Source organism: Apodemus sylvaticus, chromosome 9 (genome assembly GCF_947179515.1).
Source record: "Apodemus sylvaticus chromosome 9, mApoSyl1.1, whole genome shotgun sequence".
In the NCBI taxonomy this organism is placed as follows: Eukaryota; Metazoa; Chordata; class Mammalia; order Rodentia; family Muridae; genus Apodemus; species Apodemus sylvaticus.
This window is the reverse complement of record NC_067480.1, coordinates 86,555,034-86,576,914: the sequence shown is the minus strand read 5'-3', so window position 1 is coordinate 86,576,914 and position 21,881 is coordinate 86,555,034. Positions and strand designations below refer to the sequence as shown.

Genomic DNA, 21,881 nt, shown 5'->3' with positions numbered 1-21,881 from the left:
CAACTTAAAGTTATCAAAAAAGTTAAGGAAGGACACTTCATACTCATAAAAAGAAAAATCTACCACGAATAACTCTCAAGTCTGAACATCTATGCTCCAAATTCAAAGGCACCCACATTAATAAAAGAAACCTTAATAAGTTCAAAACACACATTGTACCTCACACAACAGGAATCACACCTGATTCTCATCAAAGGACAGATCATAGGAACACAAACTAAACATATACACAGTGAAACTAACAGAAGCTAAGTACCAAATGGATTTAACACATATCTATAGAACACTTTATTCTAAAACAAAAGAATATATATTCTTCTCAGCACCTTGTACCTTCGCCAAAACTGACAATATAATGGGTCACCAAACAGGCCTCAACAAATACAAGAAGGTTGAAATAATCCCCATGCATCCTTTCAGATCACGATGGACTAAGGCTGGTCTTCAGTAATTGCAAAACAATAGAAAGCCTAAATACACATGGAAGCAAAACAAAGCACTATTCAATAACTTTATCAAGGAAGAAATAAAGAAATTAAAGATTTTTTAGAATTCAATGAAAATGAAGCCACAACATACCCACACTTATGGGACACAATGAAAGCACTGCTAAGATGAAACCTCAAAGCCCTGAGTGCCTCCAAAAAGAAACTGGAGAGATCATACACTAGCAACTTGAGAGCACATCTGAAGCTCTAGAACAAAAAGAAGCAAATACACCCAAGAAGAGTAGGAGGCATTATATAATCAAACTCAGGACTGATATCAGCCAAGTAGCAACAAAAAGAACTATACAAAGAGACAGCCAAATCAGGAGCTGGTTCTTTAAGAAAATCAGCAAGCTAGAGGAATCCTTAGCCAGTCCAAACAAAGAGACAGTATCCAAATTAAGAAAATCAAAAATGAATACAGATACCAGGTATCAAAGTTAAATCAGGATCAGATCAACCATCTAAACAGGCCCATAACACTTTAAAAAAAAAAAAGCAATCATTAATAGTCACCCAATCAAAAAAGTTCAGGACCAGATGGGTTTAATGCACAATTCTATCAGACCTTCAAAGAAGACCTGATACCAATACTCTTCAAACTATTCCACAAAATAGAAACAGAAGGAACACTACCCAATTCATTCTATGAAGCCACAATTACCTTTATAGGTAAAACACACAAAGAACCAATAAAGAAAGAGAACTTCAGACTAATATCCTTTATGAATGTTGATGTAAAAATACTCAAGAAAATTCTTGCAAATGGAATCCAAAACCACATCAAAACAATAACACATCAAAATAAAGTAGGCTTCATCTCAGGGATGCAGTGATGGTTCAATGTACGGAAGTCCATCAATGTAATCCATTATATAAACAAACTCAAAGGAAAAAAAACACAAGATCTTTTCCATTAGATACTGAGAAAATGTGACAAAATCCAATAGCCCTTTTAAAAAAATCTCTTGTAAAGGTCAGGAATTCAAGACCCATACTTAATCATAGTAAAAGCAATATACAGCAAACCAATACACCACGTCAAAGTAAATGGAGAGAAACTTGAAACAATCCCACTAAAATCAGGAACTAGACAAGGCAGCCCACTCTCTCCCTACCTTTACAATATAGTAATTGAGCAAAGTCCTCGCCAGAGCAATTAGACAACAAAAGAAGGCCAAAGACATACAAATTGGAAAGGAGGAAATCAAAATACCACTACTTAAAGATAATAGGATAGTATAATTAAGTGACCCCAAAAATTTCACCAGAGAATTCCTAAACCTGATAAACAACTTCAGTGAAGTGCCTGGATATAAAATTAAAACAAACAAATCTGGGACCTTCCTCTACTGACAGGATAAACATGCTGATAAAGAAATTAGGGAAGCAACACCATTCACAATAGTCACAAATAATATACAATACATTGCCATGGCTCTAACCAAGCTAGGGAACAATCTGTATAACAAAAAATTCAAGTCTCTGAAGAACGAAATTGAAGAAGATCTCAGAAGACAGACAGATCTCCCAAGCTCGCCAATTGGCAGGATTAATATAGTAAAAATGGCCATCTTGCCAAAAGCAATCTACACATTCAATGCAATCCCCATCAAAATTCCAACTCAATTCTTCATTGAATTAGAAAGAGCAATTTACAAATTTATCTGGAATAACCAAAAAAAAGGATAGCAAAAAATATTCTCAATAATAAAAGATCTTCTAAGGAATTACTATCACTGACCTCAAGCTATATTACAGAGCAATAGTGATTTCATAAAAAAAAAAAAATGCATGGTTTTGATACAGAAATAGGCAGGTAGATCAATGGAACACAACTGAAGACTATGAAATGGTCACTTGATCTTTGACCAAGGGGCTAAAACCATCCAGTAGAAAACTACAGCATTTTCAACAAATGGTGATGGTTCAATTGATGGTTAGCATGTAGAAAAATGCAAATTGATCCATTCTTAGCTCCCTGCTCTAAGCTCAAGTCCACATGGATCAAGGACCTCCACATACAATCAGATACATGAAAGTAATAGAAAAGAAAGTAGGGAAGAACCTCAAGCACATGGGCACAAGGGAAAATTTCCTGGACAGAACACCAATAGTTTATGCTCTATGGTCAAGAATTGACAAATGGGACCTCATAAAATTGCAAAGCTTCTGTAAGGCAAAGGACACTGTCAATAGAACAAAAGAGCAACCAACAGATTGGGAAAAGATCTTTACTAAACCACATCTGATAAAGGGCTAATATCCAACAAAGAAATCAAGAAGTTAGACTCCAGAGAACCAAAAAAAACCCCTATTTTAAAAAGGGGGTACAAAACTAACCAAAGAATTCTCAGGTGAGGAATACCAGATGGCCGAGAAGCACCTAAAAAATGTTCAACATCCTTAGTCATCAGGAAAATGCAAATCTGACACCAGTCAGAATGGCTAGTATCAAAAACTCAGGTGACAGATGATACTGGCAAGGATGTGGAAAAAGAACACTCCTCCATTGCTGGTAGAATTGCAAGCTGGTAGAACCACTCCGGAAATCAGTCTAATAGTTTCTCAAAAAACTGGACATAGTACTACCTGAGGATCCAGCTATATCACTACTGGGCATTTACCCATAAGATGCTCCAACATGTCATAAGGCACATGCTGCACTACATTCATAACAGCCTTATTTATAATAGCCAGAAGGTGGAAAGATTAATAGAGGAATGGATACAGAAAATATGGTATTACTCCACAATGGAGCAATACTCAGCTATTAAAAAGTGACTTTGAATTCCTAGTCAAATAGATGGAACTAGAAAATATCATCCTGAGTGTGGTAACCTAAAAAAGAACACACATTGTATGCATTCACTAATGAGTGGATATTAGCCCAAAGGCTCAGAATACCCAAGATACAATTCACAGACCACATGAAGCTCAAGAAGAAGGAAGACCAAAGTGTGGGTGCTTTGGTCCTTCTTAGAAGGGGGAACAAAATACACATGGGATAAGATACAGAGACAAAGTGTAGAACAAAATACACATGGGAGGAGATACAGAGACAAAGTAAGGAAAGGTCATCCAGAGACTGTCCCACCTGGGGATCCATCCCATATACATTTACCAAATCCAGACACTACTGTAGATGCCAACAAGTGCTTGCTGACAGGAGCCTCATATAGCTGTCTCCTGAGAGGCTCTGCCAATACCTAAAAAATACAAAGCTGCATGCTCACAGCCAAGCATTGGACTGAGCACAGGATTCCCAATGGAGGAGCTAGAAAAAGGACTGAAGGAATTGAAGGGTTTCAGAGCCCAATAGGAGGGACAGCAATATGTACCATTCAGTACCACCAGAGCTCCCAGGGACTAAACCGCCAACCAAACAGTACACATGGAGGGACCCATGGCTCCAGCCACATATGTAGCAGAGGATGGCCTTGTCAGGCCCTTGCTCCTGTGAAGACTTGATGCCCCAGTGTAGGGAAATGCTAGGACAGGGAAACAGGAGTTGGTGGGTTGGTGATCAGGGGGTCAGGGGGATGGGATAGGGAGTCTTTGGAGGGGAAACCAGGAACGGGAATAACATTTGAAATGTAAATAAAGAAAATATATAATTAAACTTTTCAAAAAAGTAAATATAATTAAAACTAAAAGTTAGGTTGTGATCGAATATTCAGAAGATCCAGAGTTTGTGGTACCAATCTGTGTCTTTTTTCTCTTTTGTATATAATGAGAAATTGAAATTTTTCAATAGAAATTCAGGGACAGGGGATGGAGCAGAGTTTGAGGGTATAGCCAGCCCAATTTAATACTTTTCCCATGAGCAAGCACCAATCCCTGATACTACTAATGATACTCTTTTATGCTTTCAGACAGGAGTCTGTTATGACTGTCCTCTGAAAGGCTCCGCCAAGCAGCTCAGACAAATGAAAACACCAACTGCCAAACAGTGGATAGAACTTAGAGACTCTTAAAGAACAAGAGGAAGGATTACAGCCCCAGATGGGATAAGAACTCCAAAAGAGGACTAGCAGAGTCAACTGAACTAGACCCTGGGGCTATCAGTGTCTGAAACACCAACCAAAGAACATATACTACATGGACTGGACATAGGCCTCCACTCTCACATATATAGCAGAGGTACAACTTGGACTTTATGTGTGTGGTAAGCAGGTGGAGTGGGAACTATCCCAAAAGCTGTTGCCTGTCTGTGGAATATGTCTTCGAGGTGGGCTATTTTGTCTGACCTCAGTGGGAGAGGATGCATATCTAGACTCACAGAGACTTGATTTACCAGAGTGAGGGGAGTTACAAGGGAGGGGAGCATTGGCTCAGAGGAGAAGGGGAGAGGGGGATAGAGATGTATTGTGGATGGAATGATGGGGAAGGGGGCAATAAGTGGGATGTAAAGTGAATAACTAAAATAAATAAATAAATATTATCAAATTAATTAAATGAGATGAAATGAAAAGCAATAAAATTCTTTAACAAAAGATAAAATAAAATAAAATGTTGCTTCGGGACTTTGCCTGCACCTGTACCCATGGCAGATTGGTATATCTGCCCTACTCCCAGAATCCACAGATATATATAGAACATTCTATCCTAAAGCAAAAGAATATACCTTTTTCTCAGCACCTCATGATACCTTCTCCAAAATTGACCATATAATTGGTCACAAGACAGACCTCAACAAATATAAGAAGATCATACTAATCCCATGCCTCCTATCAGATCACTATGGAGTAAAAGTGGTCTTCAATAGCAACAAAAACAACAGAAAGCCCACATACACGTGGAAACTGAACAATATTCTACTCAATGATACCTTGGTCAAGGAAGAAATAAAGAAAGAAATCAAAGACTTTTTAGAACTTAATGAAAATGAAGACACAACATACCCAAATCTATGGGACACAATGAAAGCAGTGCTAAGAGGAAAACTCGTAACCCTGAGTGCCTCAAATAAAAAAAAAAAAAATGGAGAGAGCATACACTAACAGCTTAATGACACACCTGAAAGCCCTGGAACAAAAAGAAGCTATTTCACCCAGGAGGAGTAGAAGGAAGGAAATCATCAAACTCAGGGCCGAAATCAATCAAGTAGAAACAAAGAGAACCATACAAAGAATCAACAAAACCAGGAGCTGGTTCTTTGAGAAAATCAAAAGGATAGATAAACCCTTAGCCAGACTAACCAAAGGGCACAGAGACAGTATCCAGATTAACAAACTTAGAAATGAAAAGGGAGATATAACAATAGAAACTGAGGAAATTCAAAAAAATCATTAGATCCTACTAGAAAAGCCTATACTCAACACAACTGGAGAATCTGGAGGAAAATGGACAGTTTCCTAGACAGATATCTGACACCAAAACTATATCAGGATCAAATAGATCATCTAGCCGGGCGATGGTGGCCCATGCCTGTAATCCCAGCACTCTGGGAGGCAGAGGCAGGTGGATTTCTGAGTTCAAGGCCAGCCTGGTCTACAGAGTGAGTTCCAGGACAGCCAGGGCTACACAGAGAAACCCTGTCTCGAAAAAGAAAAAAAAAAAAAAAACATCATCTAAACAGTCGCGTAACACCTGAAGAAATAAAGGGGTCATAGAAGTCTCCCAACCAAAGAAAGCACGAGACCAGATGGCTTCAGTGCAGAATTCTATCAGACCTTCAGAGAAGACCTAACACCAATACTCTTCAAACTATTCCACAAAATAGAAACAGAAGGAAATCTACCCAACTCGTTCTATGAAGCCACAATTATGCTAATACCAAAACCACACAAAGATCCAACAAAGAAATAGAACTTCAGGCCAATTTCTCTTATGAATATTGATGCAAACATACTTAATAAAATTCTTACCAACTGAATCAAGGAAAACATCAAAACGATCATCTACCATGATCAAATAGGCTTCATCCCAGGGATTCAGGGATGGTTCGATATAAGGAAATCCATCAATGCTATCCACTACATAAACAAACTCAAAGAAAAAAACCATATGATCATCTCATTAGATGCAGAAAAAGCATTTGACAAAATTCAGCATCATTTCATGCTAAAAGTCTTGGAAAGAACAGGAATTCAAGGCCCATACCTAAACATCATTAAAGCAATATACAGCAAACCGGTAGCCAACATCAAACTAAACGGAGAGAAACTTGAAGCAATCCCACTAAAATCAGGGACTAGACAAGGCTGTCCTCTCTCTCCAATAGTACTTGAAGTTCAAGCTAGAGCAATTAGACAACATAAGGAAACATTGGAAAGGAAGAATTCAAATTATCACTATTTGCAGAAGACATGATAGTCTAGTTAAGTGACCCGAAAACCTCCACCAGAGAACTCCTACAGCTGATAAACAACTTCAGCAAAGTGGCTGGTTATAAAATCAACTCAAGCAAATCAGTTGCCTTGCTATACTCAAAGAATAAGCAGGCTGAGAAAGTTAGGGAAATGACACCCTTCACAATAGCCACAAACAATATAAAGTATCTTGGTGTGACTGTAACCAAACAAGTGAAAGATCTATATGACAAGAACTTCAGGTCTCTGAAGAAGGAAATCGAAGAAGACCTCAGAAAATGGAAAAATCTACCATGCTCGTGGATTGGCAGGATTAATATAGTTAAAATGGCCATCTTGCCAAAAGTGATCTACAGATTCAATGCAATCCCCATCAAAATCCCAACTCACTTCTTCACAGAGTTAGAAAAAGCAATTCTCAAATTCATCTGGAATAACAAAAAACCCAGGACAGCTAAAACTATTCTCAACAACAAAAGAAATTCTGGAGGAATCAGTATCCCTGACTTCAAGCAATACTACAGAGCAATAGTGTTAAAAACTGCATGGTATTGGCACAGGGACAGACAAGTGGACCAATGGAATAGAATTGAAGATCCAGAAATGAATCCACACACCTATGGTTACTTGATCTTCGACAAAGGAGCTGAAAACAAAGATAACCTTTTCAACAAATGGTGTTGGTTCAGTTGGAGGTCAGCATGCAGAAGAATGCGAATTGATCCATTCTTATCCCCATGTACTAAACTTCACTCCAAGTGGATCAAGGACCTCCATGTAAAACCAGACACACTGAAACTAATAGAAAAGAAACTGGGGAAAACCCTTGAGGACATGGGCACAGGGGAAAAGTTCCTGAACAGAACACCAATAGCTTATGCTCTAAGATCAAGAACTGACAAATGGGACCTCATAAAATTACAAAGTTTCTGTAAGGCAAAGGACATTGTTAAAAGGACAAAACGGCAACCATCAAATTGGGAAAGGATCTTCACCAACCCTACATCTGATAGAGGGCTAATATCCAATATATACAAAGAACTCAAGAAGTTAGACCCCAGGAAACCAAATAACCCTATTAAAAAATGGGGTACAGATCTAAACAAAGAATTTTCACCTGAAGAAATTCAGATGGCTGAGAGGCACCTTAAGAAGTGCTCAACATCATTAGTCATCAGGGAAATGCAGATCAAAATAACCCTGAGATTTCACCTTACACCAGTCAGAATGGCTAAGGTCAAAAACTCAGGAGACAGCAGGTGTTGGCGAGAATGTGGAGAAAGAGGAACACTCCTCCACTGCTGGTGGGGCTATAATATGGTACAACCACTTTGGAAATCAGTCTGGAGGTTCCTCAGAAAACTGGACATGACACTTCTGGAGTACCCTGCTATACCTCTCCTAGGCATATACCCAAAGAATTCCCCAGCATGCAATAAAGACACATGCTCCATTATGTTCATAGCAGCCTTATTTATAATAGCCAGAAGCTGGAAAGAACCCAGATGCCCCTCAAAGGAGGAATGGATACAGAAAATGTGGTATATTTACACAATGGAATACTACTCAGCACTTAGAAACAATGAATTCACAAAATTTTTAGGCAAATGGTTTGACCTAGAAAATATCATCCTAAGTGAGGCAACCCAATCACAAAAGAATACACATGGAATGCAATCTCTGATAAGTGGATATTAATTAGCCGAGAAGCCCTGAATACCTAAGGCACAAATCACATAACAAATGACTCCCATGAAGAAGTATGGAGAGGGTCCTGACCCTGGAAAGGATTGATCTAGCATTGGAGGGAAAATAAGGACAGAGAAAAAGGAGGGAGGTAATTGGAGAATGGATGGAGAAAAGAAGGTTTATGGGACATATGGGGAGGGGGATCTGGGAAAGGGGAAATCATTTGGAATGTAAACAAAGAATATAGAAAATAAAAATATTTTAAAAAAGAAAGAAAGAAAAATAAAACCACAATTTGATCATGTCAAAAAAAAAGGAAATAAAGAAAAACATAGGCAAACCCATAGAAGCTCTAAAAAAATAAAAAATAATAAATCCCTTGTAGAAGTACAGGAAATTACAAGCAAATCGATGAAGGAATTAAAAAGAAATGGTCCAAGATGGAAAATTAGAAATAGAAACATTAAGGAATTCACAAATGGAGACACCCTGGAGATGGAAAATCTAGGAATGAGAACAGGAATTAGAGATGCAAACATCACCAACAGAATGTAAGAGATGCAAAGGAGAACTTCAAGAATAGAAGATACCATAGAAAACATTGATGTGTTGGTCAAATAAAATGCAAAGTGTAAAAAGTTCCTTACCCAAAACATTGCAGAAATTTGGGACACAATGAAAAGACCAAACCTGAGACTAATAGGAGTAGAAGAGGGTGAAGATTTCCAGTTCAAAGGGCCAGAAAATATCTTCAAAAATTCATAGAAGAAAATGTCCCTAACCTAAAGAAAGAGATAATGTATAAGCAGCATGCAGAACAACAAATAGACTAGACCAGAAAAGAAAATCCTACCATTACATAATAATCAAAACACTAAATGTACAGAACAAAGAAAGAGTACTAAAAGCTGTAAGGGGAAAATGCCATGTAACAGACAAAGGCAGATTTGCCAGAATTACACCAGACTTCTCAACAGAGACTCTAAAAGCTAGAAGATCTCGGGCAGACGTCATGCAAACTCTAAGAGACCACTCATACCACCTCAAGCTACAATATCAAGCAAAATCCTCAATTACCATAGATGGAGAAACCAAGATATTTCCTAACAGAATCAAATGTAAGTAAGCACTACTACCCAGCCCTACAAAGGATAGTAGAATGAAAACTCCAACACAAGAAGGGTAACTACACCCAGTAAACACAAGAAATTAATCATCTCACCACAAACCCAAGAGAAGAGAATCACAAAAACATAATGCCACCTCTGTACAGAGCCATATTGGGGTGTCATGCCACTTGGTAGGAACTCCACATTGATCAAGGTGAACTTCCTCTCCCAGACTTTGTTGTGCAGGAATTCCTGTGCTATTCAGGATCTTCAGAATACCTAAACAGGATCTGAATACAAGAAACACACCTCAGCAACAAAGACAGATAACTAAATATCAAGATGTGGGGAAAAAAAGTCTTCCAAGAAGATGGTTCCAAGAAACAAGCTGGAGTAATCACTGTAATATCAAATAAAAAGACTATTTTCAACTAAAAGTAATCAAAAGAGACAGAGAAGGAAATTTCATACTTATCAAGGAAAACTCCACCAAGATGAAGTCACAATTCTGAGCACCTATACTCCAAATGGAAGGGCACCCACATTCTTAAAAGAAACTTAATGAAATCTCATTGAAATTCACACAATAATAGTGGAATATTCAAACACCCCACTCTCACCAATGGACAGGACATTGATGCAGAAACTAAACAGACAAAGTAAAATTAACAGGATTTCTGAACCAAACAGATTTAACAGATGTCTACAAAACATTTCACCCCAAAATAAAAGAATATGCCTTCTACTCAGCAACTCCTGAAACCTACTCCAAAATTGTTCATATAATCAGACAGAAAACAAGACTAAATTGAAACAAGAAGATTGAAATGATATCATGAATCCTATTAGATCACCATGAACTAAGTCTGGACTTAAATAACAACAAAAAATACCAAAAATTCACATACTCATGGAAACTGAAAACCTCCCCACTTGGTCAGGAGAGAAATTAAAGACTTTCTCAAATTCAATGAAAACAAAGGCACAACTTACCCAAATTTATGGTAGACAATAAAAGCAGTGTTTAGAGAAAAATCCATAGCACTAAGGGCCTTCATAAGAAAGTTGGAAAGATCATATTCTAGCAAATTAACAGCACACCTGTAAACTCTAGAACAATAAAGAAGTAAACACACCAAGAGGAGTAGATTTCAGAAAATAGTCAAACTTAGGGCTGAAATCAACCAATAAAAAAAAATCAGTACAAGGAATCAATAAAATCAAGACCTGGTTCTTTGAGAAAATCAACAAGATAGATAAACCCTTAGGCAAACTAATTAAAAGTCACAAAAACAGCATCCAAATTAACAAAATCAGAAATAAAAAAGGAGACAAAAGAAACTGAGGAAATTTAAAAAATCATCAGATCTTACTACAAAAGTCAATACTCAACAAAATTGGAAAATCTAGATGAAATGACTGATTTTCTAGACAGATTCCCAATACCAAAATTAAATCAAGATCAGGTAAACTAAACAGTCCCATAATGCGTAACAAAATAGAAGTCATTAAAAACCTCCCAACATCCTTGTATCTCTGCTTGACAGTCATCTTTGTGCGTCAGTTAGAGGCTATAGGATGGGCTCTGGCTACACACAGGTGATGCAGAAAATTTGTTTAGAAATGACACTACGAGGGGAAATGTGTCTCCAGAGAGGATTAATAGGAGCCACTCTATACAGATCACAAGAGGGACTGTCCATACATCATGCATGTTCAGCCTGTAGACCTTGCCTGGTTGAACCTTTGTATTTCACATGGTCTAGGAGAGGAAGAGACAGATGATGGACAGAGCTGGTGGCTGAGAGGTGATTAGTCTAGGCTTTCTGAGCTCCAGAGTAAAAAATCACTAAACCACGGTCCAGAGCTTCAGTCTGCTTATTCATCCTGTGAACATCTTGGAAGTTGGGTCTGTCTCTCCAGGTTGGGATGGGGACGGTGACTTCGTGTCTCTATCAGTTGGAGGCTGTCATGATGTGGTTCTGCTGACTACATGCTATGTGCTCTGTTGTCAGATTCTAGTCACTCTTGAAGCTCTCCTTCTGCCACAGGCTCTGTGACCACGTCCTCTGTCTGCCACCTCTATGTCAGAGTTGGCCACAGGCTTTGCCTGATATCCTGTATCCTTACAGTTCTCCAGACCAGTCCTCACATGTCTATACTCCCTGATGAATCATTTACCCATTTACCTCAAAAAAAAAAAACAAAAAAAACCCCAGGGCCAGATGGTTTTAGTGTAGAATTCGACTAGAACTTCAAAGAAGAGCTAATATTGATTCCTCAAACTATTCAACAAAATAGAAACAAAAGTAACATTGCCTAATTCATTCTATGATGCCACAGTTACTGTGATGCCTAAACCACAAAAGACCCAACAAAGAAAGAGAACTTCAGACCAATTTCTTGTGTGAATATTAATGCAAAAATACTCAATAAAATTCTCACAAACCAAATCCAAAAACAAATCAAAAACATCATTCAAAACAAACAAGTAGGCTTCATCACTAAGATGCGGGAAATGTTCAAATATATAAATCTCCATCAATGCAATCCACTGCATAAACTTCTGACAAAATCCAACATCTCTTCATGTTACAAATCTCAGAGAGATCAGGAATTCTTTGCACATACCTAAACATAATAAAAGCAATATATAGTAAACCAAAAGCTGACATCAAATTAAATGGAGAGATTTGAAGCAGTTAAAATCAGGGAAAAGACAAAGCTTTCCACTATCTCCATACCTATTCAATAAAGCACATGAAGTTCTAGCTAAAGCAATGAAAACAAAAGGGGATCAAGAGGATACAAATTGGGAAGGAAGAAGTCAAGGTATCAATCACTATTTATATGATAGTATACATAAGCAACCCCAAAAAATTCTCCCAGAGAACTCCTACAGATGATAAACATCTTTGAAAAAGTGGGACATAAAATTAACTCAAGTAGCTGCCTTCCCTTGTGCAAATGATAAATAGGCCGAGAAAGAAATTAGGGAAGTAACACCCTTTACAATAGCCACAAATAATAGACAATATCTTTCTATCTAACCAAGCAAGGGAAAGATGTATATGACAAGAACTTCAAGTCCCTGAAAAACGAAATTGAAGAAGAGTTCAGAAGATGGAAAAATGATTATTTAATATCCCATGCTCATGGATTGATAAGATTAATGTAGTTAAAAAAATATCCATATTACCATAAGCAATCTACAGATTCAATGCAATCCCCATCAAAATTCTAACCCAGTTCTTCACAAATATGGAAAGACAAATTTTCAACTTCATATGGAAAAAACAGAAAACCTAGGATAGCAAAATCATTTCTGACCATTAAAAGAACTTCTGCGGGAATCACCAACCCTTACCCTAAACTGTATTATAATGCAATCATGATTAAAGAAAAAAAGCATGATATTGATACAGAGAGAGACAGGTCAATTAATGGAACAAAATTAAAGATCCAGAAATAAACCCACATACCTATGGACACTTGATCTTTGGCTACAAAATAAATAATCATACAGTGGAAAAAAAGAAAGCATCTTCAACAAAGGGTGCTGGCTTAACTGGATGTCTACATGTAGAAGAATGCAAAGTGATCCATATTTATCAGCTTGCACAAACCTCAAGTCCAAGTGGACCAAGAACCTCTTGAAACATAAAACCAGATTCACTGTATCTACTAGAACAGAGAGTGGGAATTCACCTCATACACATTGGCACATGGGAAAATTTCTTGAATGGAATGCCAATGTCTCAGGTCCTAAAATCAATAATTGATAAATGGAACCTTATGAAACTGCAAAGCTTCTGTAAGGCAAAAGACACTATCATTAGGACAAAACAGCAACCTATGGATTAGCAAAAGATCATCACTCCCCCTACATCAGATAGAGGACTAATACTCAAAATACACACAGAACTCAAGAAGTTAGACTTCAAAAATAACCAATAACACAATTTAAAAATGGGGTAGAGGGTCTCCTTGCTAGACATCAATGGGAGAAGAGGCCTTTGGTCCTTTGAAGGCTCGCCAGTGTAGGGGAATGCCAGGGCAGGGAGGTGGGAGTGGGTGGGTAAGTGGGGAAGAATCCTCATAGAAGCATGGGGAAGGGATAATGGGTTTCCAGAGGGGAAACCAGGAAAGAGGATAACATTTGAAATGTAATAAAATAAAATATCCAATAAAAAATCAAAAAGTCAAAGTACAGGACTAAACAAAGAATTCTCAGCAAAGAACTTCTTGAATGGCTAAGAAATAAAGAACTGTTCAAAGTCTTTACATCAGAGAATTACAAATCTAAACAACTCTGAGATTCCACTGTACACCAATCAGAATGGCTAAGATCAAAAACTCAAATGACAGCCCATGCTGGCAAGGATATGGAGAAAGTGGATCACTCATCCTTTGCTAGTGGGATTGCAAACTGGTACAACTGCTCTGTAAGTCAATCTGCTGCTTCCTAAGAATACTGGAAATAGTTCTCCTTAAAGACCATCTATATTGCTTCTAAGCATATATCCAAAAGATGCTTCACCATATCTTATGCTGTACTATGTTCATGACAGCCTTATTCATAACAGCCAGAAACTAGAAGCAATCGAGGTGTCCCTCAACTGAAGAAAGGATACAGACAATGTGGTTCATTTACACAATGTAAACTATTCAACTATTAACAATGAGGATGGGGAGGGGGAACCTGGAAAAGGGAAATCATTTGGAATGTAAACTAAGAATATAGGAAATAATTAAAAACTAAAAAATATGTAAGAAGATTTTAACAGTGGAAAAAAATGAGAACATCGCAAATTTTGCAGATGAAGAGATGTAACTAAAAAACACAATCATGTGTGAAATAACCAAGACCCTAAAGCACACGCATGGTATGTACTCACTGATAAGTGATATCACTTATCAGTCAAAAAGTACAGAAAACTCATGATACAACCCAAAGACCGCAAAACAAATTAACAAGAAGGAAGGCCTAAGTGAGGATGCTTCAATTCCACGTAGAAGAGGGAATAAAACAATTACAGGAGGCAGATAGGAGGGAGGCATCTGGATGGGAGAAGGGAGGTGGGGGGGAATGGTGGTGAGGATTAGGTATGGGGCCAGACAGGAAAGGAGCCCAGTGTGCCAGGAGAATGAATGAAAATATGCAATTTCTGGAGGGGACGGGGCGGGGGGGGGGGGGGCTCTAGAAAATTCCAGAGACCTAAGATGTGAGAAGCACCCAGGACTCATTGGGGGTGACCTTATCTGAAATGTCAAGCAGTAGTAAGATGGAATCTGAAGAGACTAAGGGATGGGGTCAATGACCCACCATCAAAATTTTTGACCCAGAATTGTTCCTTTCTTAAAGAAACGCAGGAACAAAAAATGGAGCAGAGATGGACAGAAAGGCAGTCCAATAACCAGCCCAACTTCAGATCCATCCCAAGGGTGGGCACCAAACTCTGACACTATCACTATGGTGTGTTTGCACACAGGAACCTAGCATAACTGTCCTCTGAGAGGCTCTCCTACCAGCTGACTGAGACAGAGGCAGATACTTAGAGCTAATTATTGAACTGAGGTCAGGCACCCCTATAGAAGGGTTAGGAGAAAGATTGAAGAAGCTGAAGGGTTTTGCAACCCCACAGGAAGACCAAGAGTGTCAACTAACCCAGAAACTATGCCACCAACCAAAGAGTATACACAGGCAACTCAGAGGCCACTGGCAAGTGTTTAGCAGAGGCTTGTCTGGCCACAGAGGGAAAGGATGCCCCTAATCCTGTACAGTCTTAATGCCCCAGAGAAAGGGGAACATGAGGAGGGCAGGGGGTGAGCATCCTCTCAGAGGTGAAAGGGAGAAAGATGGGTGAAGAACTCTGGAAGGGGGCAACATATTGGATGTAAATAAATAAAAATAGTTTGTCATTCCTATATGTAAGCTAAAAACTTAAACCATTCACTCCACCCTCAAACTTGTGCAGTCGTAAAGTGTAAAATTAGCAAAATAAATAACATGAAATCTTAGAGAAATCCACAGCATAAATGGTCCTTGAATGAACCTTAGCATAGGGAAGGAAAATGGAAAGCAAAGGTATCTATCATTTGCTGAATGTTGAAGGAGATCTTAGATCTTTACATTCACCACTGTGTAACTTCTCCTCTGACAAATTAAAGTTGTCTAGATCTTAGATTGTAAGTGAGAAACCTGGCATTTGTCCTTCCCTTGGTGGGGTTACATTTGCAACTCTTCTTTGCTTTATATAAGAAATTTCACATATTAGATTGCAGTTAATATTATATGCATATTTCATTCTGAAGTGCATACTTACATAGGACAGTAATGGCAAACATAGAAGTATTTCAGGTTTTCTTGGTTGGGACAGTAAGCAATTCCACATCCAATTTTGAAAGATGAATACCAAACAAGCTATATATCCATGGGAGTTAAAATGCATGGACTTTCATTAGAAATTTGATAAAATGCTCAAAAATAACTATTAACATGTATAGCACATAAATATGTGGGTGCTACAGTTTATAACATATACCTTACAAAATAATTAACTTTTGTGCTCACAGGAGTAATTTTTCATTTTTAATATCTTTTAAAATGCTGATATGAGTTCAGTTTTTATGCATTTATAATGGCAAGACTGTATGCTTTCCTATCAGTAATTCTTCAGATCTTAGGCATAAAGTAATATAATATACCTTAATGTATCGCTCCAATAACAGAACTATATAGTGCCTACTCAGCCTGGCCCCTCAAACTGAAGTTAGGAATGGGTCCTAAGTTGGTCATTACATCATCCGACAGTTCTGATGTTTGCAGCTATGGCATCGTCATTTCCTTTACGTACCTGAGTGTAATGTCCGACAGCTGCATTGGGTTTAGCTCCTACACCATAAACAAAATCTTCACTTTCTTCGTACCAGCTTTGAATTACGGTTGACCAGAGGGTAGGATCACTTGACATATAGAGATTCTCACCACATTTTATATCTGGGAAGGAATGTATTTATGAGCAAAACTAAAACTTTCAATGGCAAAATAAATTGACTATCCAAATGCAAAATGCTGTACTTCAGCCACAGGACCTCTGTTGGTTGAGGTGGAAGCAGGGTGCCTGCTACTTAGATTAATTAATTGATTGATTGTTTGGTTACTTAATTAATCAGATGAAAAGATAGCCATCTGACACAATCAACAGGCCTAAATATGCAAATATTTAAAAAGATTGTGAAACCCTGATTCTTTTTAAAGCCTGCTCTATTTGCATTGCTGAAACCGCAGTCATATAGGTACTAAATTCACGTGTATATACCTTGCTTGTTCTCATCTTTGTGATGTAGAATTAGTAAAAGTAGTGACCAGAACTTGAAGATTTTGGTCTGATTCACTAATTTACACACACACACACACACACACACACACATAACTTGAGGGAAAATCCATGTTTTTTTTAAATATGATGAAGGCAAAAAAGTATTTGAAACAGTATTTTAAAGAGACAACTGTAGGCAGGATGGAAGATGATTTTACAGACTTAATTCGTTTCCATTGAGAACGAAATACAGCCAGGACAAGCGCAATGGTAGTCACTCCCTCATTTAATCTGTGTAAGCTTCAAATGCCAGGTCTATACAGCATACAATAAATATCAAACATGCTGTTTTGGTTAGGGTTTCCATTGCTTTAAAGAGACACAGTGACCTAGGCAGCTCTTATAAGGACAGCATTTGACTGTGCTTGGCTTACAGGTTTAGAGGAACAGTCCATTGTCATAATAGTAGGAAGCATGGAAGCATCCAGGCAGACATGATGCTGGAGGAGCCATGAATGCTACATCTTAATCTGCAAGCAGCAGAAAAGAACTGTCTCCACACAGGTAGCCAGGAGAGACTGCCTCACTCTGGCCAGAGTTGAGCATATAGATGAGACCTCAAAGCCCCAGCTCCACAAACACACACATCCTCTAACAAAACCACAGCTCCTCCAATAAGGCCACACCATATAAAATAATAAAATGATAAAATAATATACCAACTGAAACAATTCAGGGATGACTAACTATTTCCATATGCATTATGCTTTTCTACGTGTATTATGGCTTCAAGATATGATAGTAAATAATCTCTGTAGGAGACAGGTTTCCTCCCTCACAGTTCTGTACGTTTCCATAAAAGGTTTGTTCTTTAGGTTCTCCCACACCAATCTCTGCATTTGTCAAATCCATGACGTAGAAAACAGTATTTGGCACTGCACACCTTTAGTCCATGAACTGGGAGTCAGAGAAAAGAGGATTACAGCAAGCCTGCTCTACATAGATGGTTCTAACACAGCCAGGCTCACAAAGTGACATTCTGCCTAACCAAAAACAAGCAAAAAAAAAAAATCAAAAAACAAAGGAAACAAAAAAAAGAAAAAATATCACTGCTTGACATAATTTAAGAATATATGTGCGCAAAATATTCAGTCTACATGGATTTTTAATGTGATTTAAAAATATGAAGTACTTTGCAGCAAAACTAAGCATGAGATGAACACAATTAAATATATCATAAATATATTTAAATATATATTTTTCTAATTTGAGAATCATTTTTAAAAAGGATGACCCATGACCTGCTTTGCTGATGAGCTTGGAGAGAACAAATGATACATTACATGGAACAAATAATACAAATGCATAAAACATTTATAAAATATAAATAATCATGAACCATATGCATAAATATATTTTGAAAGATAGCATGAATAACATTTATGTGCATAGTCATAATCCAACATCCCACAAAGGACTGTTAGGGTTCAATTTATTCATTTATTCAGCAGCAATATGCAAATACATACTGATTTTCCGGTCATCTTTACTACTGTGTTCTAAAGTACACTTATTCGCCCACTTTTGAGCATTTGTTGTTGCTTGTATGCTCCATTCCTAAATATCAAAAGAAAAAGAAAACCATAGTGATCCCAAGCATAATGAAAGCATATAACTTGATTGGTTAGCAAAACTATAAAATGTCTGTAAAAGATTTTGTAATTATCATTTATATTATGATTAATTAATAAAAATCAATTGATTTCTTAATTAATTAATGATAAAATTAAAAGCAAGCTTCTTTTGCTTGTTTTAACTCCAGTGTGTACCAGTTTTTGCAAGTATAAAGGCAAAATATCTAACTGTAAAACCACATCTAGAATGTGTGTGAATGATGCTAAATGTTGACATGTGTGAACTACTCTAAGGATATTTTAAAATTGTTAGCTGATTTGGGTTATTCCAAAGTCCGTTGATGTCTATTGCTTTCATGTGGGAAATATGCTTGAATGGGCTAAAAGGCTATTAACACTGCCCTGGGAAATGCCTTACATCCAGAAGGCTATAGGATTGAGAATTCAGAGATTGCTTGGTGGCTAAGAGAACCTATTGCTCTTTTGGAAAGGCCCCATATTTGGTTGGCAGCACCCGGGTGAGTTGACTCACAGCTTTTCACAACCAAGTCCCATAGTGAATGTGCTGCCCCTGGTCTCTGAGAGAGAGAGAGAGAGAGAGAGAGAGAGAGAGAGAGAGAGAGAGAGAGAGAGAGAGAGACAGAGAGACAGAGAGGGGGGAGGGAAGCAGAGCAAGAGCGAGTGAGCGAGAGAGAGAGAGAGAGAGAGAGAGAGAGAGAGAGAGAGAGAGAGAGAGAGAGGGAGAGGGAGGGAGACAGAAGAGGGAAGAGAGAAAGGGAAGAGGGGAAAGGGAGAGGGAGAGAGAGAGGAAGAGGGAAGAGGGAGAGGGAAGAGGGGAGAAGGAGGAGGGAAGAGGGGAGAAGGAGAGGGAAGAGGGGACAGGGAAGAGGAAGAGGGAAGAGGGAGAGGAAGAGGAAGAGGGAAGAGGGAGAGGAAGAGGGAAGAGGGAGAGGAAGAGGAAAGAGGGAGAGGGAGAGGGGGAGGGAGAGGGAGAGGGAAAGGGAGAGGGAGGTGGGAATAAACATAAATCTGCCAAGCAGTGGCGGTGCGTACCTTTAATTCTAGCACTTGGGAGGCAGAGAGAGGTGGATTTCTGAGTTCAAGGCCAGCCTGGTATACAGAGTGAGTTGCAGGATGGCCAGAGATACACAGAAATCCTGTCTTGAAAAACTAAATAAATAGATAGATAGATAGATAGATAGATAGATAGATAAATCTTCCTCAAGAAGTAAGATACTGAAAGACATTGGTTGGACACGTGCTTAGGAAAGACAATGGACAAAGTGCTTCTTAAATCATTTTGGATGCCCCCAGACTTGGCTTCTAATTCTAACTTATTAGACCTAAACCCTGACAAGTAATCTAACCATGATAAAAACAAAAATAGTACAATCCTTTCCAAATAAAATGTAAATAAAATAGCAAAAAAAATCAAACCAAGAACATTTTATACCACATTATGAAGCCCTGACCCCTCCACATCTATTTCTGCCCCAATAGCGGGCTCCTCCCTCCACAGCTGACTCACTCCACTACAGCCCCTTACCATCTTTAGTATGTTGCTGCCAGGAGGGTTAACTGCTCTCCTCAGTTCATTGTGCTTATTTACGATCTCTCTTTGAACTTGTAGTTGATTGGTTAACAAAGAGGCAAAGTCTGGATCCTAAAGGAAAATGAATTTTAACATTTTTTTTAAAATATCTCAAGCAGCGAAGAAATTGTTTCAACAAAAATCACTTTAAAATTGTTTTTCACATAATATCACACAGAAAGGGAATTAGCTGCCTGGTAATACCAATGATTCTAAGCCAACACTTAATTTTAATAGGATGAGTAGACAGAAGACTTGGAAATGGTAATTCAATGCAAAATAAAAATTCCTCTAAGGCCACAAATACTTGATTTTTATTTTAATTCAACTTTCATCATTATTATTTTTATTAAATCCTATGGGAGGTGGTGTTAGAAGGTCTGCTGCACATGACCTGAGAAGAAAGGTAATATCAGACAGATACAAACCTTTAGACTTGCAACAGTGATCTGCAAAACGTGATACATTGGTGCAATGTGGCATCAATTTTATTGAAGTAACAAACTACTTTTTATTGTAGTTAAGGCCTACTCCATGAGATGGAAGCCATACATAACACTGCTAAAGAGGTTAACAAAAATATTTTTTATTTATTATTATTAGATATATTCTTTATTTACATTTCAAATGTTGTCCCCTTTTCTGGTTTCCCCTGCCACCGAAAACCTCCTAACCCACCTTCCCTCCCATGCTCTCCAATCTACCCACTCCTGTTTCCCTGTCCTGGCATTCTCCTATATTAGGGCATTGAGCCTTTTCAGGACCAAGGGCCTCTCCTCCCTTTAATGTCCAACAAGGTCATCAGATAAGAATCCCAGTACTGAAAGGAGAAACTTGACATGGAGTCTCACCCCTAACTGAGAAACTATTTGTAAAAGATGACTGCTGGCTAACAGAAAATCAGTCTTCTTTAACAGAGTGTCAGTGAGTATATTAACCATATTCTAGGGCAGGCCCCATGCCCAGAGGTAGTTGGCCAACACAGACTCTATCAGTTTTGATTTATTTTGTTTTATTTCGCTGTGTTGTGGACGTTTTGCTTTGGTTTGACTTTTATTCTTGTTATTTGCTTGCTTTGCTTTCTGTTTGAGGGGGTTGTTTTTTGGGGGGTTGGATGCTTTGAGAGAGAAAGAAAGAGAGAGAGAGAGAACATGAATTGATAGAGTAGGGAGGTGGGATGATTTGGGAGTTGGTGGAGGGGAAAATTATAATCAAAAGAAATTGTATGAAAAAATAAATAATTAGGTAATATTTTCATAAATTATTCATAGTAGTCCACCTAAGGTGTAAGCATTCAGGTTTGATCAAGCCACAGTAAGGTGTGGTAAATAAAGCCAATGATTCCTCGTAGACTTTATAAGGAACACTGTCACTTTGCTCAGCTTAGTAATAAAATTGGTGTAATGTTTGTATTTTCAGCTTCTCTTGATGAGTAGGTATATATGCCAGCTAATTCTAAAAGCAGAATGGAGCTTTTGATTGCTAAACAAGTTTTAAGCTTACATTTATACAATGCTGCAATGTTTCATGGGTGTGAACAAGATTCTGAAGTATGTTTAATAGACACATTGCTCACAGTAGGTTTTCTGTTACCCTGGGATTGTTACCTACCACGCCCCTCGAATCCGAGTTCCCTCAAGACTCTCAAGTTCTTGTCCTCATAGTTCTGACCACAAAGCATTGCCATTTATAACACTCTGTCTGTGTCTACCTCCTGCTTTTTGTTCCTAAGAA

At 38.1% G+C, this 21,881-nt stretch overlaps 1 protein-coding gene across 3 annotated transcripts in view; it reads right to left on the bottom strand.

Annotated features, from left to right (window-relative positions):
* Nucleotides 1–21,881, bottom strand: part of Crisp2 (cysteine rich secretory protein 2) — a 40,322-nt gene that overhangs the window by 4,384 nt on the left and 14,057 nt on the right. For all 3 annotated transcript variants that reach the window (XM_052192488.1, XM_052192489.1, XM_052192490.1), the window contains 4 exons: nucleotides 20,103–20,219; nucleotides 18,452–18,539; nucleotides 16,458–16,600; nucleotides 15,927–16,024 (listed from right to left, as the gene is read on the bottom strand). In XM_052192488.1, coding sequence (XP_052048448.1) covers nucleotides 15,927–16,024; nucleotides 16,458–16,600; nucleotides 18,452–18,539; nucleotides 20,103–20,219 — 446 coding nt within the window. The remainder of the gene's footprint in view (nucleotides 1–15,926; nucleotides 16,025–16,457; nucleotides 16,601–18,451; nucleotides 18,540–20,102; nucleotides 20,220–21,881) is intronic.